The following is a 23,222-nucleotide window of genomic DNA, read 5'->3' as shown; positions in this document are numbered from 1 at the left end:
TCATAGTGCCAGCACCAAGGACCCAGTGATAACTCTGAAGACAAAAGAGAAAAAAAAAGACACATCCATTTTCACCTTAGTTTATCGGTCTCAGTTGCTTAGGACTTCCCTGTGTGGTACATTACACGACAAGAATGTAAGCTTCTTTTTAAAAAATATTTATTTATTTTCCCTTTTTGTTGCCCTTGTTGTTTTATTGTTGTAGTTATTATTGTTGTTATTGATGTCATCATTGTTGTTAGATAGGACAAAGAGAAATGGAGAGAGGAGGGGAAGATAGAGAGGAGGAGAGAAAGACAGACACCTGAAGATCTGCTTCACAGCCTGTGAAGCGACTCCCCTACAGGTGGGGAGCCGGGGCTAGAACCGGGATCTTTAAGCCGGTCCTTGTGCTTTGTGCCATGTGCATTTAACCCACTGCGCTACCGCCTGACTCCCAGAATGTAAGCTTTTTGTGACCTCTGCAAAGTCTCTGTGTGTCTGGGAGACCTTTCCACGTTGATAAAGACCACACTGACCTACAGAGGGATCTGTGGGGGCTCCCATGGGCGACTTCTGTCCTTCATGGATGGCTGTAAAAGTCTTCTCACGTTGTGCTTGCCTGTTTGCTGTTGAGGGGAAGTGTGTGTTTCCCACCTGGAGCTGATGCTGAGAAAAGCAGGAGCACGTGGGGTGCTGCCAGGTGTCCTTGCTCTCCAGTTAACAAGTTAACAGGACACAGAATGGCCTTCCACGGTGGTTGGATGAGTTATTCTCCCTCCCACACGGGTAGGGTGCTTGAGAGTATCGCTTTCCCCACATCCTAACCGACTTTGATCTTATCGGAGTCTTTATTTTTGTCAATCTGAACCCGCCTACTAGAGAGACCTGAACTCCTTGTCTCTTGTGGGTCAGACATCCTTGGGGCGTTTCTGGGCAGGAATTGAGGTGTCTGCCCCGCTGGGTACTCCCACTTCTGTTTGTTTACTCAGAAAGTATTTGAAGGGCTCATTTCTTTATCAAAGAAACAGAAAAGAGCCCCAAAGGAGGACTTGGATGTTGAGCCCTCCTCTGTTGCCCTCTGATTTTTTTCTTTAAATTAAAAAAAAATTATTTTCCCTTTTGTTGCCCTTGTTTTTTTTTTATTGTTGTTGTAGTAATTATTATTATTGATTATGTTGTCATTGTTGATAGGACAGAGAGAAATGGAGAGAGGAGGGGAAGGCAGAGAGGGGGAGAGAAAGATAGACACCTGCAGACCTGCTTCACCGCTTGTGAAGCGACTCCCCTGCAAGTGGGGTGGAGCTGGGGGCTCGAACTGGGATCCTTATGCCGGGATCCTTATGCGGGTCCTTGTGCTTTACACCATGTGTGCTTAATCCGCTGCACTACCACCGACTCCCTTTTTTTTTTTTCCGACTCCCTTTTTCTTCTTTTTATGAGAAGCCATCATTTTGCAGCTGTCGCTCTGAGGCAAGACTGTGTTCTCACTGGTTGTCAACTTCTGAGAAAGACATTCAGTCTCCCCAGAGTGGTATTTTTTTGTAAGCTGACCCATGACTACTCAAATTATGTGAGTTCTGTGAATCCCCGATGAGAATTGTTTATTCTGCCACCTCTTCCCTTCACACTCTCCGCCTTCTCCTGTGGTGCGGAAGCCCCAGGTGAGGAGTGCCAGAGTTCTGCAGACTTCCATCCCTCTTCCAAGCCAGTGTCAAAGCTGTGACAATCTTCCCTCCTCAATCCATGTCCCAGGTTCCCACTGGAGACAGATCTTGGCTCAGAGTCTGAGCTGTTGCTTCTGCTGGGGGAGGTTCTCCCGGAGGCCCCTCTCCCTGTCCAAGGCTCAGCTAGTGACCCCACAGAGGTGTAGCGCAGGCTGGGAGACCACAGAGGCTTGGGGAACACCACCAGGCATACCAGGAGGAGGGGAGCTAGAGAGCAGGGCCCCTGAGGTGAAGGGATGGGAGGAGGAAGAGGCACAGGCTGGTTTGAGTTAAGGTCTCCCCCACATGGGGAGCAAGGGGCATTACTCAGCCTGAAAACAGTTGGTGCTGGGAGCAGGGCTGCGTTTACTGGAAGCCTCTGCTCCTGTTCCCACTCATCTCTGACCGAGACTCAAGACTTGAGTTAATTGTGATTCATTCTTCTCAGACGTACCTTCTTCCTCACCCACTCCCTTGTTTGAGGTCAGAAGAAGTAACAAGGTCAGAAGGAAATTGGGGCCTGGGGGTCTTTTCAGCCCAGCCTGGGCCAGTGTGATCTCATCACACCTGTGTGGTGGTGATTCTGGGGTGGCCTGTGAGAACACCCATCTTGCAGACTAAGCTGGGGTGTGAGTTGTGGGGTGGGGTCTGGTCCACAGCTCCAGGACTGGCGGGGACAGAGTCCCGCCTTGGACATGTGGACAGATTGCCAAAAGGCAGAAGCATCTGCAGCCGGGCTTGTGGTCTTGGTGCTTCTCTCTTTTCCCCCTCCCCCAGGGCTGTTGGGTTGAGTAGGGACACCTCATTCTGGAATCTTCCCTGTTTATGGTAGAAAAGCCACTGGGCATTCTCAGTAATGGGGAGGGACTTTACAAACTCAGTCCAGTCCAGTTACTCATGGAGTCTCTAGGCACGTCCACCCCAGTGTTCATGCATTCATTCGTCCATCCATCCATCCATCCATCCATCCATCCATCCATCCATCCACTAATTCACTCATTTATTCAGAAAGGTTTAAAGGAATCACTGACTGGTGCCAGCTCTAGGGGTTTCTACTCCAGGCTGTCCCAGCTTCTGCTTTCAGTGGTAGAGTCTCTCTCTCTCTGTCTCTCTCTGTGTGTGTGTGTCTCTCTCTCTCCTCCATGATTAGCTCTGACATTATAACATCTTCCTGATGAGCTGAATGTTCCCTTCATCTCTCCTGGCTCTGCAAAACTAGGCCCGTGTCTCCCTCAGATACTCCTCCAGCCATCCGGAGTCCATAGTCTGGTCCTGAGCATCCCTGGTCACCCACATGAACCAACCCCTCCAATGTTTATTTCACATATGATCTGGGATCGAAACCTCCCTTGTGCTCCAGGAACGCAGTCAAGCACTGCCGTGTAGCAGGGAGCGCTCTGGGCCTTGCTGGTCTGCACACAGCACCGGGTATCTGCCTTCTGGAACTGATGTTCTGCCTTGCAGACAGACAGACAGACAGACAGAAAGAAGGCTAGTAAGCACACAGGTGCTAGCTGCAGTGGGGGGAGTTAGAATCTGCTAAGAGTCAAAGAGGCAGAGTGGTCAGGGCTGCTGGCAAAACAGGAAGAAGGCCAGAGTGGCCAGAGGGAGGTGGGCAAGGGGAGAAGTGCCTCGAGGGGGTGGGGGGGAAGCTGGAGGTGGAGGAGGGCAGGCCTGTGCGGACTGCGGGGGAGGGGTTTGGAAGCGACGTCACATGATATACTGGGGAGGGTGATTGGAGTGACCGAATCCAGGATCTTGTACGTGCAAAGAATGCACTCTATATGTCCAGGGGGCACATGATGGGGTTTAAAATAGGTTTATTTACTAATTAGAAATGGGGGAGGCAGGGAAGGATGGAAGGAGGGAGAGAGAACCAGAGCATCACTCTGACACATGCAATGAAGAGGCTCAAACTTGGGACCTCATGCTTGAGAGTCCGACACTTTATCCACTGTGTCACTACCCTGATGGCCACATGACAGGGCTCAGAGTGCCCCGTTTGTCGCAGGGGTGGGGGCTGGGGGAGCAGGCAGATCAGCAGCAGGAGGCCTAGCTATTGCTGTGCTGCAGGGGAGGGGTGAGTAGAGATGGACATGTACATTGGAGCCAGACTCAGGGGGTTGCAGTGGTCAAGAGTAGGTTGGGGGAGTCCTATCCAGGTTTGGGGAGTCAGCACTTGGTTGAATGGTGATGTCAGTTTTGGGAAATGGAGGCCGGGCACAGGCATTTAGGAGAAGAAGAAGATCTCTGTTTTGCTCACGTTTGTCAAGTGTGGCTGGTTGTTGGACTGTGGGGCTCTCTGCAAAACTTGGGTCACAGGAGTGTGTGAGAGAGTATGTGTGTGTGTATGTATGTGTGAACATGTGTGCATGTGAGCATGTGTGTATATGTGTAAGCATGTGTATATATGTGAGCACGTGTGTATCTGTGAGCATGTGTGTATGTGTGAGCATGTGTGAGCATGTATGTGTGTGAGCATGTATGTGTGTGAGCATGTATGTGTGTGAGCATGTGTATGTATGTGTGAGCATGTGTGTATGTGTGAGCATGTGTGTATGTGTGAGCATGTGTGAGCATGTATGTGTGTGAGCATGCGTGTGTATGTGTGAGCATATGTGTGTGTATGTGAGCGTGTGTGTGTGTGTGTGTGTGTGTGTGTGTATGTGTGTCTTTGGTAGTAGAGGTCATTGCAGACTTCCTGGTTCTGCCTGGATCACACCTCCCTCCCTGGAGCCACCTTTTTTTTTTTTAATTTTTAAAAATATTTATTTATTTATTCCCTTTTGTTGCCCTTGTTTTATAGTTGTAGTTATTATTGTTGTTTTTGTTGTTGGATAGGACAGAGAGAAATGGAGAGAAGAGGGGAAAACAGAGGGGGAGAGAAAGACAGACACCTGCAGACCTGCTTCACCGCTTGGGAAGTGACTCCCCTGCAGGTGGGGAGCTGGGGGCTCGAACCAGGATTCTTAAGCCGGTCCTTGCGCTTGGTGTCACATGCGCTTAACCCAGTGTGCTACTGCCCGACTCCTTTTTTTAAAAATTAAAAAATATATATTTATTTATGGGAGTCGGCCATAGTGCAGTGGGTTAAGTGCACGTGGAGCAAAGCGTAAGGACCAGCTTAAAGATCCCATTTCGAGCCCCCGGCTCCCCACCTGCAGGGGAGTCACTTCCCAAGCGGTGAAGCAGGTCTGCAGGTATCTGTCTTTCTCTCCCCTCTCTGTCTTCCCTTCCTCTCTCCACTTCTCTCTGTCCTATCCAACAACGACAACATCAATAACGATAGTAACTACAACAATAAAACAACAAGGGCAACAGAAGGGAATAAATAAATATTAAAAAGGAACTTTTCTTATAAAAATATTTATTTATTTTCCCTTTTCGTTGCCCTTGTTTTTTATTGTTTTTGTAGTTATTATTGTTGTTGTTATTGATGTCATAATAAAGTGTAGGGGGGGAGCTGGGGCCTTGAACTGGGATCCTTATGCCAGTCCTTGCACTTTGTTCCATGTGCGCTTAACCTGCTGCACTACCGCCCGACTCCCTGGAGTCACCTTTCTGCTGCTCACAGAGCCCATGGCTCTGTGTCTTGTCGGCCATCACAGGAGCCCAGGGTCTGCTTCTCCTTCTGGTTGCTCTTAATTGTAGTTTCCTTGTTCCCTCCTCCAGATCAGAAGCCAACAGTCACAAGCCCCATAGATGGATAACACCAGTGAATAGGGCACACTTTTGGCTATTGTGAATAAAGCCGCTATGAACATGGAGTGCATGTACCCCTTCAGATCAGTGTGATTATATCTTTTGGGTAAATGCCTAGTCGTGGGATTGCTGGGTCAGGTGGCATTTCCACTTGTATTTGTTTAAGGAGTCTCCGTACTCTCTTCCTTAGTGGTTGCACCAGTCTGTACTTCCGCCAACAGTGGAGTAGAGTTATTCTCTCTCCACATCCTCTCCAACACCTGCCTTCTCTGGCTTCCTTGATGGAATAGGATATGATTCTGTGCTGTCTTCCACTTACTGAGTTGTGTCTTGTCGCTTTGCTCAGATCTTTTGGGAGGAGACTAGAATGTTGTGGTTAAGGGAATGAGATTTGGGCTCACATTTTTTTTTTTTTTTAATGATGTCTTTGTCATGAGAGAATAAGAGAACCAGAGCATAGGGGATGCTGGGGGTTGAACTTGGGACTTCATATTTAAGAGTTCAGAGTCCTGGGGGTCGGAAGGTAGCGCAGCTGGTTAAGCGCATGTGGCGCGAAGTGCAAGGACTGGCATAAGGATCCTGGTTCAAGCCCCCGGCTCTCTACCCGCAGGGGAGTCGCTTCACCGGTGGTGAAGCAGGTCTGCAGGTGTCTGTCTTTCTCTCCCCCTCTCTGTCTTCCCCTCCTGTCTCCATTTCTCTCTGTCCTATCCAACAGTGACAACGATAAACAACAAGGGAAAAATGGCTTCCCGGAGCAGTGGATTCATAGTGCAGGCACCGAAACCCTGGAGGCAAAAAAAAAAAAAAAAAAAAAAAGAGTTCAGAGTTGTATCCACTGCACCACCTTGGGGGCCTATTGGCCCCTCAGTTGTCCCCTGCTTCCAATGCCATGTGGCGAGATCGCTTCTCTATGCCTCAGTTTCCCTGCCCTGTAGGGCCATTGAAAGGACTATATGGGTTATGATGTGATAAGTACCAGAAGAGCTTCTGGCTTTGGGGGAAGTTGTGAAAAGGCGAACTTTGCTTCTGTGCCCTCTGCGTTGTGGACACAGGGGAAGGTGACCCCATTACAGGCCTTGCCCTTGAGCATGTAGGCCATAGTGACCAGTGTGGGTGAAGAGCCTGTCCAGGTCTGTGAAAGCTCCTAGGGTCCTGTTCTCACCAGGACTGTTGTGATGACAGGTTCTGCCCCACGAGTGGTGCTACTGTCCTCCTTGGTGCAGTGCCAGGCCTCACAGTGGTCAGAGTGTGCTTGAACAGACCAGCCAGGAGCAGCTCTCATAGACGGTCTGTGGGCCGGGGGCAGGGGCTGGCCTTGGGCTGCACCTGCATAGCCTCTACACTCTAGGGGAGCAGTCTCCTGAGTGCTCCCAGCCCGTGGGAACCAAGTAACCCTCCTTTCCTCCCCACCCCTCACCCCTGGACATGTGCCCTCTGCTACTGAGTCGGGGACAGACAGACAAGAGTTTCTTTCTCCCTGCACGGGAAGGAGGAAGAGACGGTCAAGGAAACCTGTCAGTCCCTCGAGGCCAGTGGGCTGACCCTGGTGGCACCCCAAAGGAGGACAGGAAGCCAAAGTACTGCTGGAGTGGCCCCTCCCCTTTTTCCCCTTTGTTTTTTATTTTTTTTTTATTTTTTTTAAATTTTTAAAAAAATTTTTTATTTAAGAAAGGATTAATGAACAAAAACATAAGGTAGGAGGGGTCCCTTTTCCCCCTTTGAATGTCACCAGTGACTTCTAGACAGCTACAATTGTCTTTTTTTTTTTTAATGATCTCCAGGTTAATCACGGGGGCTCACTGCCAGCACTAGGAATCCACTGCTCCTGGCAGTCATTTTTTTCATTGTATTGGATAGGACAGAGAGAAGTTGAGAGGGGTGGGGGAGATAGAGAGGAAGAGAAAGAGAGACACCTGCAGACTTGCTTCACCTCTTGCGAAGCATCCCCACTGCAGGTGGGAAACTGGGGCTTGAACCTGGATCCTTGTGCATCGTACTATGTGTGCTTAACCAGGTGTGCCACTGCCTAACCCCACATCTCTTTGACTAACCTTTCTATGTCTCTTCTGGACTGGACTTTTTTTTTTTTTTTTTAACATCAGTGCTCTGAGCTGATTTTTTTTTTTTCAGAGAGAGAGAGAGAGAGAGAGAGAGAAACGGACACAGAGAGAAAGACACCACAGCACCAAAGCTTCTTTCAGTGTACTGAGGTCTTGGGTCACGCACAGGGCAAAGCACCACGCAGGTGAGCCCTTCCTGTGCTGTTTGTGCGGGCCCTGTGCCCTCCACCCACCACCTGGTTTGGAAGTCTCCGTCATCACCCCGGGGTCACAGAGTAGCACGTGGCACCCTTCAGCCTGTGTTGCTAGGCCAGGTGACTCATCCGTGGCTCTGGGGATGAGGGCCAGGGCATCTGTAGAGAGGCTCTGCTCTGCTCTGCTGGTGACAGGTGCCTGCTCTCCCCAGACCAGGAGGCCTCTGTCCTTGCAAACCTTGTCTTGGGCGCCTTGGAGGTAATCACTTGTCCTTGGGTTCTTTCCCACCAAAGGTTCCAGACTCTGTTTTTCTATAACTGTCTCTGTAGCTGCTGTTTTATTTTTATTTATTCATTTTGGGGGCGGGGTTTACCTCCAGCCTCAAGACTTGGCTGCACAGAGTGGAGCGGTGCACACTTCCCCTCAGCACCCTGGGGACTGAGGAGGGCACTGAGGGGAGTTCCACCTGGCTCTGCTCACAGGTGGGGCAGCCTCCAGGGACACAGCTGCAGCCACATGCAGACTGTGGCCACGGGGAGCAGGATGGCCACGTTTCCAGGTGGTACCTGGGCCAGGTGGGCACTGGGGTGCAAGGAGGAGTTCAGAGTTGCCCACAACTAGGGGAGACCGAAGCCCTGCTTATTGGATAACTATTATGCTTTCTCCTCAGCTCCAATTTAAATGTATTTATTTGCTTATTACCAGAGCACTGCTCAGCTCTGGATTCTGGTGGATCTAGGGATTGAACCTGGAACCTTTGGTGTCTCAGGCATGAAAGTTTTCTTGCAGAATCGTTTTGCTCCCTCCCAAGCTCTAGCCCCACTGTTGGTCTAACAGCCTAGTGGTTACTTCAAAGCAGGACTGGAGTCTGTAAAATCACTGTCCCTTAGAAACATCCAGACCTTATGACCCTGCAATTCCCTTCTGGGAACCCAGATCCTGAGGAACCCAACACACCCATCCAAAGAGATTTGTGTAGACCTATGTTCACAAAAGCACAATTTGTAATAGCCAAAACCTGGAAGCAGCCCACGTGTCCAACAACAGATGAGTGGCTGAGAAAGCTGTGGTCTATATACACCATGGAATACTACTCAGCTATTAAGAATAACAAACCTAACTTCTTCAACCCATCTTGGATGGAGCTTGAAGAAATGATGTTAAGTGAGATAAGCCAGAAAGAGAAAGATGAGTATGGGATGATCCCACTCATAAATAGAAGTTGAGAAAGAAGAACAGAAAGGGAAACTCAAAGCTGAATTTGGACTGGGTTTGGAGTATTGCACCAAAGTAAAGGACTCTGGGTGTGGGGAGAGTAGATTTTCAGCTCCCTGGTAGGGTGGTGGGGGGAGGGACACAGATCCATGTTGGTGGGAATGGTGTTAATCTATGATCCTATTAACCTATAGTCTTTTTTTATTGTTATCTTTATTATTGCATAGAGACATAGAGAATTTGAGAGAGGCGAGGGCAACAGAGAAGGAGAGAGACAGAGAGATGCCTGCAGCCCTGCTTCACCACTCATGAACCTTTCTTCCTGCAGGTGGGGACCAGGGGCTTGAGCCTCGGTCCTTGTGCACTGTCATGTGAGTGCTCAACCAGGTGTGCCACTGCCTGTCTCCAACCTATAGTCTTATAGATCACTGTTTATTTAATATGAAACTAGCAAACAGACAACCATACCTTGGCCCCTGGAGCCTGTGGCTGTGTCCCCTCATGGGGTGGAGAGACTATATCCCTGTGACTAGGAGTGTGGGCCCTTCTTTCTTCTAGCGTTTGCCCTTCTTCCGTAGCCAGTCAACAGCGTCAGGTTGAGCCTGATGTAAAGTTTCGAGACCTCCTTTGAATCTGGAGAGGTGGCAGTCGTTGACTATGTGGGTCATAGTTTGTCTGGGCCCTGAGACTGGGGGATAGCCAGGGCTGTACAGGCAGACCCTAAGTCTCAGAGTCCTCAGCATGACTTTGGTGAGCCCCTGAGCCTTTCCTGACTGCGAGAGAGAGAGAGAGAGAGAGAGAGAGAGAGAGAGAGAAATATGCAGGAAGAGGTTGATGCCACAGGGCAAGGACTTGCCCTGATGTTTTAGGCTTTGCAAGAGGACGAGGAGGAGGACCGTGAGCCCAGCATCATGGCAGCACCTAGAAGCTGGGAAGTCATCTCTGCTGATGGTCAGCAGAGATGGACCTGTCTTTACCACAAGGAAAGATCTTCCTTCCTAGAGCCTCCTGCAAAGGACTGTCATTTTAGGGAGCTGGGGTCTGACCTGGCGGGGAAGTCAGAGAGAAGTGGCACTCACCAGTGAGGCTCTAAGGACAGATTTGTTCAGGACAGATCCCAAGGCAGGAAAAGGGATGGTTTGGGGTTGCAGCTGGGAGTGGGGTATGCGTGTGATTGAAAGGAAGGAAGGAAGGAAGGAAGGAACACTGCTGGGAGAGAGTGAGACACACAGGTCGGAAGGGCAGGGCAGGTCTCTCTTGGGTCACTCCCTGGGACTTCCGGGATCACTCACAGTTGACTTGATGCTCTAAGCCTTTTTAAGGAGGGGGGAGGAGAGAAGGAGGGAGGAGAAGTAGGTCTGTGTTTTAAAAAGGTCCCGACAGGGGGGTGGGGTGGCGACATATCTGAGTGCACGTGTTACAGTGGACAAGCACCTGGGTTCCAGCACCCTGGTCCCCACCTGAGGGGGAAAGCCTTGTGAGTGGTGAAGCAGGACTGCAGGTGTCTCTCAGTCTCTCTCCCTCTCTATTTCCCCAACCCTCTCGATTTCTAGCTGTCTCTATCCAATAAATAAATAAATAAATAAAGATAATTAAAAATTAATATATATACAGGTCCCAGGTGGGCGTAGAGAGCATAATTGTTCTGCAAAGACTCTCATGCTTGAGGCTTCAAAGTCCCAGGTTCAATCCCTCTCGTCACTATCAGCCAAAGCTGAGCAGTGCTCTGGTAAAAAAATAAAAATTAAATTAAATTAAATAAGATAAAAAGGTCCCTTAGGGGCTGGGTGGTGGCACAAGGACCTGGTTGAGTGCACCTGTTACAATGTGTAAGGACCCAGGTTCAAGCCCCCGTCCTCATCTGCAGGGGGAAAGCTTCACAAGTGGTGAAACAGTGCTGCAGGTGTCTTTCTGTCTCTCTCTCGCGCACACACACACACACACACACACACACACACCCTCTTCTCTATTTCCCCCCTCCTTTCAATTCTGGTTGTCTCTATCCAATAAATAAATAAAGATTAGAAATAATAATAAGGTCCCTCCACTTCCTGCACTGCAGGAGACAGGGTGAGCGTGAGGGGATCCTCCACCAGCTGGTGGTGGCAGGGTTGAGAAAGGGTTGGTGGGCTTGAGGCTAGACCTGGTGGGCAGCCAGACAGGGCACAGGCGAGAGGGCTCAGTCTCATTCTGGGCCAGAAGCTGGAGCTCTGCTGGCGGGCGTGGTGAGGCTCACACATCCTGAGGTGACACTCTGCTCCCTTCATGCTAACACGCTGCTGTCAGTCAGTGGCGAATCAGTGCAGCTTCTTTGTTGGCCTTTGTTGGGGCTTCACCACTCAGGACAGATGGGTATTTGAAGCTAGAGACAGTCAGAGACAGAGAGGCCATGAGAGATGCCACAGCACTGAAGCGTCCTCCATTGCAGTGCAGGCCAGGCTCGAGCCTGGGTCACGCACATGGCAAAGTGGCTTACTTTCCAGTTGTCTTGCCAGCTTTCGGTAAAACTTTAACTTCAAATAAAACACAACGGGGTAGTGGTGGTGTACTTACCATGCACAGGGACCCATGTTCAAGCCCTGGTCTCCACCTGCAGGTGGAGAAGCAGGTGGAGCAGTGAATCAGGGCTGCAGGTCTCTCTCTCTCTCTCTGTCTCTCTCTCCTTCTGCCTTCTCAATTCCTCTCTGTCTCTAGCAACCAAATCAAACAAAAACAGGCAAGCAGTAAGCAAACAGACAGGACAATGATGCAGAGTCTGATGTCTGACTGTGTGAAACCGGTCTGCCGGCTCAGGGCTCTGACTGCTTTGTGGTGAGACTTAGACATGCTTCCTCGACCTCCCTCCTGCCTGAATGGGGGAGGTAGGCCAGATGGGAAAAGTCTCAGGTGGGGTGTAGGAGTCTGCATTTCCAGCATGTTGCCAGTGCTGCTGGTCCACCCTGAGTAAGGGAGGTGAGCGAACATCTCCCAGGCCAGCGTGGGGGGTCACCTCCCCATCCTGTCTCCTCCAAGTATTTGCACTTAACCTGATTTCTCCACCCCACAAGACTCTTGGTTCCTCCAGGTGAGTACCCAGCTTCCGGTTCTCACTTCAGCTGAGAGGAGATAGGGCTTTTTGAAAGTGAAATTTGCCAGTCTTTGCAGGAAGAGCCAAACCAATCTGAGAACCAATGGGGCTTAGATGTGGGGAGGCGGTGGACTTGGCGCTCTGTGTCTCGAGGCTGCTGGGACTGGGCCACGGACGCCTTGCTGTGCCACTGCTCACCTCCTGAGCATCTCCTTTAGCTTTGAACCTGCTGGGGAACCCCATCCAAAAGCCCCCCCACCAGAACTTGAACTTGGGCTTCCCCCTCCCACTCTTCTCTTTCTGAGCAACCACGAACCCACCCCCCCAGCCCAGGCTGCCCCACTTCCCTTTTGGGCAGGGACCAGAGTGCCTGCCTGTTTATTTCTCCTGTTTTCCCATTAGTGGCAGGAGCTGATGGACTCTGGGCCATAGACCATGGGAACTGGCAGGACCTCAACATTCAGAGGATCACACTTTTTTTTAAAATAGTGATTTAATAATGATCAGCAAGATTGTAAGATAACAGGGGTACAATTCTGCACAGTTCCCACCACCAGAGTTCCCTGTCCCATCCCCTCCATCGGAAGCTTCCCTATTTTTTATCCCTCTGGGAATATGGACCAACATTCTTTATGGGGTGCAGAAGGTGTAACTGCTTCTCTACTGAACATGGACATTGGCAGGTGGATCCACACCCCCAGCCTGTCTCTCTCTTTCCCTAGTAGCGGTAGGGCTCTGGGGAGGTGGGGTTCCAGGACACATTGATGAGGTCGTCTGTCCAGAGAACAGGTTGGCATCATGGTAGCACCTGCAACTTGGTGGCTGAAAAGTAGTAAATATAAAGTGGAACAAATTGTTTAATAAGTGGGAACCCAAAGGTAGGACTAGAGAAGATGAGAATAGGGACCTTAGGGTGGAGGGAAGCTAGAAAGTTTATTTTAGGTATGTTCCTAGAGGCCCATGACGTTAGAAATTTTTGCAGGTGGACTAAAAGTCTTGTCTGGGAGGATGGAGTCAGAGGTGAGAACAGGACTAGAAAGCTGGATCAGGGCAGAGAGCAGCTCCGAAACACTAGGAAAGCATGTAACTACCACTGCCTGTTTACCCCATCAGTCTGATCCAGGACCCACGTCTGCTCCTATTTAGCGCAGGAGCCTGTGTGACCTCAGAAGGCCACACTTCTTAGCGCTCTACCAAGAGCAGGGGTGGGTGAAGTGGGCAGTGGTTGGTGGGGCAGAGGGGCCTGCTGAGAAAGTGTGAGGGATGGCAGAGGGGTCGTATGAAGAGGGGCTAAGAGGACGGCTATGTCTGGGACAGGGCATGGGCCAGTTAGGGAGGACCACAGTGACATAGAAGAACTCAGAACCCAGTGCCCTCAGCCTCTCGTCTGGGAGCTGGGGAAGCCCTGGGGAGGGGGTTGTGCCAAGGTTGTTCTGAAGGGCAGTTGTTTTCCTTCTTTCTTTTTTTCTTTCTTTCTTTCTTTCTTTCTTTCTTTCTTCCTTCCTTCCTTCCTTCCTTCCTTCCTTTCTTTTTCTTCCTTTCTCTCTCTTTCTTGTCTCCTTCATTGTTTTCTCTTTCATTCCTTTTTTTTTTTTTTTTTTTTTTTTTTAACCAGAGCACTGTTCAGCTCTGGCTTATGGAGGTGCAGAGGATTGAATTGAACTTTGGAGCCTCAGGCATGAGAATCTGTTTACATAACCATTATGCTACCTAGCCTCTGCCTTTAAAAAAATATTCATTTATTTATTTTCCCTTTTGTTGCCCTTGTTTTTTATTGTTATTGTAGTTATTGATGTCGTCGTTAGATAGGACAGAGAGAAATGGAGAGAGGAGGGGAAGACAGAGAGGGGGAGAGAAAGACAGACACCTGCAGACCTGCTTCACTGCCTGTGAAGTGACTCCCCTGCAGGTGGGGAGCTGGGGGCTTGGAGGGGATCCTTACGCTGGTCCTTGTGCTTGGCGCCACATGCGTTTAACCCGCTGTGCTACTGCCCGACTCCCCCCCCCTTTTTTTTAACTTCCAGGATTATTGTTGGGATTCAGTGCGTGCACTACAAATCCACTGCTCCCTGTTGCCATTTTTTCTCTCTTTCTTTCTCTCTCTCCCTTCCTTCCTTCCTTCCTTCCTTCCTTTCTTTCTGTCTTATTTTTTATTTGAGAGGATAGAGACAAATTGATAGGGCAGGGAAGATAGAGAGGGAAAGAGGATGACAGACACCCACAGACCTGCTTCACAGCTCATGAAGCATCCCCTCTGCAGGTGGAGAGTGGGGCACTGAATTTGGGTACTTGCACTTATTGATGTGTGCACTCAGCCTGATGTGCCACCGCCCTGCCTGCCCTTCCTTCCTTTTCTCTTTCATTTATTTATTCTTATATTACAGAATTGCCTATTGACAGCTTTGGTTCCACACCACTCCCATCACCAGGGTTCTGAATCTTCAGTCTCCCCACTGCAATCCATCGCAGTTCCCCAAGGCTGTAGACATGGGTCAGCTGTCATCCCTACAACTACCTGTCTACATTCATACATAATTTCCCCCTTTTTTCTTTTCCTCTGCTTAAAAAAAAATTCATTTATTTGCCCTTTTTTTGTTGTTGTAGTTATTATTGTTGTTGCTATTGATGTTGTCCTTGTTGGATAGGACAGAGAGAAAATGCAGAGAGGAGGGGAAGACAGAGGGGGGAGAGAAAGACAGACAGCTGCAGGCCTGCTTCACCACCTGTGAAGCGACTCCCCTGCAGGTGGGGAGCCGGGGCTCAAATCAGGTCCTTGCACTTGGCGCCACATGCCCTTAACCCGCTGTGCTGCTGACTCCCCTCTTCTTCTTTTTTTATGCTGTTCTGATCTTACAGTGGCGCTGGGCACTAAGCCTGTCACCACTGGGGCTTTAGGCACAAGACCCTATTTGCATAACCCTAATGCTGATTCCCCAGCCTGGGAGGGCATTCCATTTTTATGGTGCACAGCCAGTGCTTGTAATTGGTAAGAATCCCCCTCCCCACCCTGGGCTTAGCTCCAGCCCTCCATGAAGTGTGTCCCTGGGCAGGCCTTCCCTCTTCAGGACCAGCTCCCCTGGACAGTGAGGTCTCAGCCACCACTGGGTTCAGTGCCTGCTGTAGAGGCCCGGGGGAGCCCCATCCGTTGTGTGTTCCTTTCCCAGGTGTGCTCCACGTCCCAGGTGCGAGTCCGTGGCGCTGGGGAAGCTGTAGGTGGTGGAGCAGTGCTGGGGCGGGGGGGGGGGGGGGGGGGGGGAAGAGGGAGGGGATCTCTCCCACCTGGTCTGCTTCTCTCCATCTCTGTCTGACTCTGCCGGTCTCTATCTTGGATGGAAAAGAATAAAGAAAGAAAAAGATCTGGTTTGAGAGCGGTGGGGTCACAAGTGTGTGAGAACCTGGAGCTGCACGTGATTTCGCGTTTGCAACAGCTGGTGCTTGGAGGCGCGTGGGAACGGTGACATCAGGGCATTACAGTCCCGCTGCCCTCCACCCCTGCATTTCTGGGCTTGGCTGGGGAGCCTGGGGCCCCGGCTGAGCCCCTCTTCACCCAAGCCCTGCATGGGAGTGGAGACCCAGAAATCCTATTCCTCCCTGCATGGGGATGCCGAGGAGTCTTGGACCTCCTGGCTGAGCGCCCATCGCCCCTCCAGAGAGCAGTGAACAGCGCCCCCTGCTGGCAGGCCCCAGCAGCAGACAGATTTGAGGCTGAACCGATGAACCAGACACAAGAATGGTGGTCCATCCTTTGGAATAATTGCGTCACTCATACCTCTCTGTATACACACACAATTATTTTTTTAAATGTGTTTTTTTCAAATTTTTTATTTCTTGTGAATAGTTTTTTTTTTACAAGATTGTAAGATGAGAATAGCTCCACACCATACCCACTACCAGAGTTCCACACCTCACCCTCCCAGCTCCCAAAGATCACCGCCAGAGTTCTCACAAGTCTTTTCTTTTGTTTTATTTACTTTATTAGTGATTTCATATTGATTCACAAAATGGCATGTCAACAGGGTTAGAATTCCACACCGTTCCTATCACCAGGGTTCTGAGTCCCCAGTCTCCCCACCACAATCCAACACAGTTCCCTTAAGGTTGCAGACGTGGGCCTACCATCATCTCTACAACGATCTGTCCATTTATTTATTTATTTATTTATTTATTTATTTATTTATTTATTTATTTATTTATTTATTTCCCCCCTTTTTCTTCCAGGTCCAGTCCGCTCTCCCCCTCCAAGCCACTCATGACACCATTACTACGTCCACATGTCCCTCCTCTTTTCTTCCACTCTCTCTCCGGGTGCTGCTGGAGCTGGAGTTCAGAGCCTCTTACCTTCATCCTGTCACTTCTCCCCCACTGGGTGTGGACATCAAGGTTGTTTTTGGGGAGCAGAAAGTGGAAGGTCTGGCTCCTGTCATTGCTTCTCTGCAGAACATGGGTGTTGGCAGGTGGATCCACACCCCCAGCCTGTTTCTGTCTTTTCCCTGGGGCAGGGCTCTGGGGAAGGGAAGTTCTGGGACACATGGGTGAGGTCGTCTGCCCAGGGAGGTCAGGATGGAGCCATAGTAGCATCTGCAACTTGGTGACTGGAAGGTGGTAGGATGTGAAGTGAGAAAAAGTGGTGAATGAATAGGAACCAAGAATGTAGGAACAGAGAAGATGAGATTGGGGACCTTAGGGTGGCAGAAAGTTAGCAAGTCCATTTTAGGCATGACTATGGTAGTTTTTGCTTGAGTTTGGTAGCTAGCATGAAGTTGGATAGAAATATTGTCTGAGAAAATGCTGTCAGGATAGAGAAAAAGGCTAGAAAGTGGAATTAGGGCAGGAAGTAGCTCCCACTCTTGAAAAAATTCTGTGGATAAAATGTGACCTAGAGCATGTATCTATATATTTATACTTAGCACCAGAGCCAGTGTAACCTCCAAGTCCCTGCTGAAGTTCTCACAAATCTTACAAACAGTTTGCTTGATTCTTTTTGTTTGGATTTTTTTTTTGCAAGTTCATGGAGATCAGATGTCTAAATTCTACATACAAGCTCACAGAATTCTGTTATTTATTTATTTATTTATTTATTTTTTGCCTCCAAGGTTATTGCTGGGGCTCAGAGCCTACACTACAAATCCACTGCTCCTGGAGGCTATTTTTCCCATTTTGTTGCCCTTGTTGTTGTGCTTGTTGTAGTTGTTATTGTTGCTATTGATGTCTTTGTTGTTGGATAGGACAGAGAGAAATGGAGAGAGGAGGGGAAGACAGAGAGGGGGAGAGAAAGACCTGCTTCACCGCTTGTGAAGCGACATCCTGCAGGTGGGGAGCCGGGGCTCGAACCGGGAGAATTCTGTTATTGTTTTTTTTTTTTTTTTTTTTTTAACCTCCAGGGTTATTGCTGGGGCTCAGTGCCTGCACTACGAATCCACTGCTCCTAGAGGCCATTTTTTCCCGCATTGTCATCATTATTGTTGTTATCATTGCTGTTGTTGTTGTTGTTGGATAGGACAGAGAGAAATTGAGAGAGGAGGGGAGACTGAGAGGGGGGAGAGAAAGACAGAAACCTGCAGACCTGCTTCACCGCCTGTGAAGCGAACCTCCTGCAGGTGGGGAGCCAGGGGATTGAACCAGGATCCTCCTGTCGGTCCTTGCGCTTTGCGCCATGTGTGCTTAACCCGCTGCGCTACCGCCCGACCCCCTGTTACTGTTTTCTTTTGCTGAACCAGTTACAAGTAACTTGAAGACATTTTGATCTTTTGTCCTTAAATATTTTTTACCAGGGCCAGGTGGTAGCGCACCTGGTTGAACACACGCATTACAATGCGTGAGGACCCGGGTTCGAGCCTCCGGTCCCCACCTGCAGGGGGAAAGCTTTGCGAGTGATGAAGCAGGGGTGCAGGTGTCTCTCTGTCTCTTTCTATCATCCCCTTCCCTCTTGATTTCTAACTGTCTCTATCCAATAAATAAAGATAATAAAAAAAATAAAAATAAATATATTTATTTTTTTTACCAAGTTTCTTCTACAATAGGGACCTCAGTGGCACAAAGGAGCTGTAAGGTCAGGCACTCAGTAATAATGAAAGATCATCAAATACAAAGTTCACACTCGAGGCTGGGTGGTGGCACACTTGGTTACCATGCACAAGGGCAGGGTTTAAGCCCCCGGTTCCCACCAGCATGGGGACAGCTTCACAAGCCGTGAAGCACGGCTGCAAGTGTCTCTCTGTCTCTCCTTTCTTCCCTTTTGTTTCCCCCTGCTCTATCAAGTAAAATAAGCTTTTAGGAAAATAAAAAGTCCACCTTGAGATGGCATGAGCCACATGGTGTTTTTCTTTGCAGCAGCTCCCCTCCCACCCTGCCTCCCGGTCCAGCCCCAGACCAGTGTTGCCTCCAGTCATCCTGTCTCTCTCATTCCCTTTCTCAGGAATCTTCCTGTGGCCCTTCTTTGTGTCCCCACATGGGCATTCCCAAACAGTCCTGGTGAACGGTCCTGTGGGAAGCCCGTCTGGCAGTACAGACTTATACTGGAAAGACTGCTGTTGTAATGTGGTGTCTTTCTCAGCACTGTGGGGTTTATTTCCTTTCTTTCTTTCTTTGTTTCTTTCTTTCTTTCTTTCTTTCTATCTATCTATCTTTCTTTCTTTTTTTCTTTCTTTCTGGCCAAGTAAAGCTCTATTTATTTTTTAAATTTTCTTTATTGGGGGATTCATGTTTTACAGTCGACAGTAAATATAATAGTTTGTACATGCATAACATTTCCCAGTTTTCCAAATAACAATACAACCCCCACTAGGTCCTCTGAATCCTTCTTGGATCTGTATTCTCCCCACCCACCAACCCACCCCAGAGTCTTTTACTTTGGTGCGATACACCACTTCCATTTCAGGTTCTACTTGTGCTTTCTCTTCTGATCTTGTTTTTCAACTTCTGCCTGAGAGTGAGATCATCCCATATTCATCCTTCTGTTTCTGGCTTATTTCACTTAACACTATTTCTTCAAGCTCCATCCAAGATGGGCTGAAAATGGTGAAGTCACCATTTTTAATAGCTGAGTAGTATTCCATTGTGTATATATGCCACAACTCGCTCAGCCACTCAGCTCTTGTTGGACACCTGGGTTGCTTCCAGGTTTTGCCTATTACAAATTGTGCTGCTAAGAACATATGTGTACACAGATCTTTTTGGATGGGTGTGTTGGGTTCCTTAGGATATATCCCCAGGAGAGGAATTGCAGTGTCATAGGGTAGGTCCATTTCTAGCCTTCTGAGAGTTCTCCAGACTGTTCTCCACAGAGGTTGGACCCATTGACATTCCCACCAGCAGTGCAGGAGGGTTCCTTTGACGCCACACCCTCTCCTGCATTTGCTGCTGTTCCCTTTTCTGATGTCTGACATTCTCACAGGAGTGAAGTGATATCTCATTGTTGTCTTTATTTGCATTTCTCTGACAATCAAAGACTTGGAGCATCTTTTCATGTGTTTCTCGGTCTATTTTCTTTTACTGTTGGTTTTTATTTTATTGTTGCCACCAAAAATAAATGATGTGATTTGGTCACAAAAAAAAAAAAGACGGTGGGTTGCGGAGTTGTGATGGTGGGAGTTGTGTGGAATTGCACCCCTCTTACTGTACTGTCTTATAGATATTTTTATTTTATAACTAAGTTAATAAAAATATGCATAGATACATGGAGCTAGAACTAGAGATAGAAAGGCCAGAGCACTGCTCAGCTCTGGCTGTGGTGCTAGGGATTGAACCTGGAAGCTCAGAGTCTCCAGCACAAAAGCCTTTTGCTTGGGGGTCAGACGGTAGCGCAGTGGGTTAAGCGCACATGGCACAAAGTGCAAGGACTGGCATAAGAATCCTGGTTTGAGCCCCCGGCTCCCCACCTTCAGGGGAGTCACTTCACAAACAGTGAAGCAGGTCTGCAGGTGTCTATCTTTCTCTCTGCCTCTTTGTCTTCCCCTCCTCTCTCCATTTCTCTCTGTCCTATCCAACAACAACAATAATGACCACAACAAGGCTACAACAACAAGGGCAACACAAAGGGGGAAAAATTGGGCTCCAGGAGCAGTGGATTCATGGTGCAGGTACTGAGCCCCAGCAATAACCCTGGAGGAAAAAAAAAAAAGCCTTTTTCAGAACCATTATGCTGTCTCCACAGCCCCAACATGGATGATTCTTAGCATGGCTCAGCATTGGTTTAGTGCCGGGCTAGCTTCACGGGCGGGAGAGAGACGACCAGGGACTCATGGCTGACCTGGGAATGCAGTTCAATCTTTATTGATGAGCGGGGATGCAGTTCAACAATCTAATCTCTAATCACAATTCTGTCCTATATATCTCCTGAGGTGGAAGTGTCAGGAAGAGGAAGTATGTAGGATAGGGGGTGGGGAGAAGGAAAAAGCTCTGGAACCAGTGGGGATTAAACCAATGAAAACAATGATTATGTAAATAGACCACAAGCAATGCAACAGAAGGGGTCTTAGAAGCAGAATTTAGAAGCAGATCAACAGCTTAGGATGGTGTGAGGGGTTTGAACTTGTGACTTTGAAGCCTCAGGCATGAGAGTCTCTTCACATAAGCATTAAGCTATCCCCCCCCACCCCATATAATGTTAAATGAACGGTAGTCAGTGGTAAGAGAAGAGAGGGCATGAATCTGCGTCAAGTCCGAAAGCAGACAAAGTGGATCTGTGGTGTAGAAGTCAAGTCTTTGGGTCGTATCTGAGGACGCACACTTGATCTGGGAGCTGGCTGCCCTGTGGTCGTGGTTTTGCCTGGACTAGGTCAAGACTCAGTTCTGTCTTCTGGTGGTGCTGGGAATCGAACTTGAGACTTTTGTTGCTGCAGGCATGAAAGTCTTTTTGCACCACCATTTTGCTATCTCCCCAGCCTCTGTATGCTTACCATATAAAAATTTCAGCAAACTTCAGTAGATGAGTGGAGTGTATACACTGGCGATCTGGGTGGTTTTTGGAATTCAGGATGGGCTGGGTTTGTAAGTCCTGAGCAGACAGAGTCAGGGAGACCCCAGGAGTGTAAGCTGAGTGATGAGAAGCTGCAGAGGGCTTGGAGGAGGTGAGATACTAGGCACCTGGATTCCCGGTTCCTCTTCTAGAAAGTGAAGCTTGGTCCCGGGCCTGGCCGGGTCTCCTGGGGCCTGAAGGGCAGGGGGGAAGATGGGTGTTAGTGTCCTGCTTGCCTTATACCCATGTCCCACCCTTCAGGATCGGGTCAGCACAGAGGCTTGTTCCAGAACCCCCAGCCACTACTACAACAAGGCTGTTCAGAGGTGCTGCTACCAATGCCCAGAAGGTGAGTAGGGGTGTGTGGGGGGCGGGAGAGAGAGTTTTCTCAAGTTACAACTGTTAGGGGGCCAGAGAAGGGCAGGAACCATCACTGTCATGGTTTCTTCTTTTCCTTCTGCAACTCCCTCTCTTCCCTCCTCTGCTTCACCCTCCACCCTCCTCTTTCCCTCTCTCCCTCTCTCCCCCCTCCCCTCCCCTCCTCTTCTCTTTCCCCTCCAGGGTTATCACTGGTGCTTGGTGCCAGCACTATGAATCCACTGCTCCTGGCAGCAATTATCTTTGCTCTTTTATTGAATAGGACAGAGAGAAACTGAGAGAGGAGGGGGAGATAAAGAGGGAGAGAGACAGAGAGACACCTGGAGCCCTGCTTCGCCACTTATGAACTGTGTCCCCTGCAGATGGGAAGTGGGGGGCTTGAACCTGGACCCTTACATGGGTCCTTGCGCTTCATACTATGTGCGCTTAACCGGTGCAGCTGTTCAATAATTGTTAATAGCTTTTTAAAAGATTATTATTATTATTATTTTAATTGTGATAAAATTTTTATTTATTTATTTATTTATTAATTTTTTATTTAAGAAAGGATTAGTGAACAAAAACATAAGGTAGAAGGGGTACAACTCCACACAATTCCCACCACCCAATCCCCATAATCCCCCCCCTCCCATGGTAGCTTTCCCATTCTCTATCCCTCTGGGAGCATGGACCCAGGGTCGTTGAGGGTTGCAGAAGGTAGAAGGTCTGGCTTCTGTAATTGCTTCCCCGCTGAACATGGGCGTTGACTGGTCGGTCCATACTCCCAGTCTGCCTCTCTCTTTCTCTAGTAAGGTGTGTCTCTGGGGAAGCTGAGCTCCAGGACACATTGGTGGGGTCTTCAATCCAGGGAAGCCTAGCCAGCATCCAGGTGGCATCTGGAACCTGGTGATTGAAAAGAGAGTTAACATATGAGGCCAAACAATTTGTTGAGCAATCATGGATCCCAAGCTTGGAATAGTGGAGAGGAAGTGTTAGGGAGGTACTCACTGCAAACTCTAGTGTACTTCTGCTTTCAGGTATATATTTTGCAGTAGTTTATGGATACGTGTGCACATAAGCTCTCTCTCACAGAAACTGGTGTATATCTAGATTATGGGACTTTGTTAGAAAGTGAACTACCTGAGATGAAATTAGAGTAAACTATAAAAGGAAAGGTCTCACCCGAGTAATGAAGTTGAAGGGTTGTCATTCCACACGTGAAGTCTCTGGACACAGTCTGAGGTGAAGCATATTGATGTGGCAATCGTTGCTTTTAAAGATTATTTTATTAATGAAAGAGGGAGAGAGAGGGAGAGGAGAGAGAGGGAGACAGAGAAAGAGAAGGAGGAGAGAGAGGGAGGGGAAGGGAGAGGGAGAGGGGAGAGGGGAAAGGGAGAGGAAGGAGAGGGAGACAGAAGGAGAGGAGAGGGGAAAGGGAGAGGAGGGAGAGGGAGACAGAGAAGGAGAGGGAGAGGGAGGGAGAAAGGGAGGGAGAAGGAGGGAGGGGGAGAGGGAGGGGAAGGGAAGGAAAAGGGGGAGGGAGAGGGGGAGGGAGAAAGAGGGGAAGGGAGAGGGAGAAGGAGGGGAAGGGAGAGGGGAGAGGAGAGAGGGGAAAACAAGAGTGGTTAATGGAGAGGAGGGAGAGGGAGAGAGAGAGAGAGACAGGGAGAGGGAGAGGGAGAGACAGAGAAGGAGAGGGAGCCCAACCCAGAGCATCTTCCGGCAGGCACAATGGTGAGAATCACTCAGGCTCTCATGCTTGAGAGTCCAGTGCTCTGCCTGCCTGGGCTGCTCTCTGCTCAGTTTCCAGTCTCTGGACCCTGCTCTAGGAGCTGTTGACCCTGAGTCCTGGGCACTCAGTGTGCTTCCAGACCTCTGGGCCCTTGCACACATCTGCTGGCACCTGGAGCACACCCCCAGACCCCACCTGCTGCAGGCAGGCACCCCCACGCCCGCTACCTGCACCCCCCAGGCCAGCCTCACAG

The 23,222-nt window shown here is 49.3% G+C and overlaps 1 protein-coding gene across 1 annotated transcript in view; it reads left to right on the top strand.

Moving 5' to 3' along the window:
- TNFRSF8 (TNF receptor superfamily member 8) overlaps positions 1 to 23,222 on the top strand; it is an 86,851-nt gene that overhangs the window by 3,252 nt on the left and 60,377 nt on the right. Inside the window, exon 2 of the mRNA XM_060204960.1 lies at positions 21,142 to 21,229. Coding sequence (XP_060060943.1) covers positions 21,142 to 21,229 — 88 coding nt within the window. The remainder of the gene's footprint in view (positions 1 to 21,141; positions 21,230 to 23,222) is intronic.

This window comes from Erinaceus europaeus, chromosome 13 (genome assembly GCF_950295315.1).
Source record: "Erinaceus europaeus chromosome 13, mEriEur2.1, whole genome shotgun sequence".
Classification (NCBI taxonomy): domain Eukaryota; kingdom Metazoa; phylum Chordata; class Mammalia; order Eulipotyphla; family Erinaceidae; genus Erinaceus; species Erinaceus europaeus.
The sequence above is the reverse complement of the archived record's forward strand: the minus strand, read 5'-3'. Positions and strand labels throughout refer to the sequence as shown.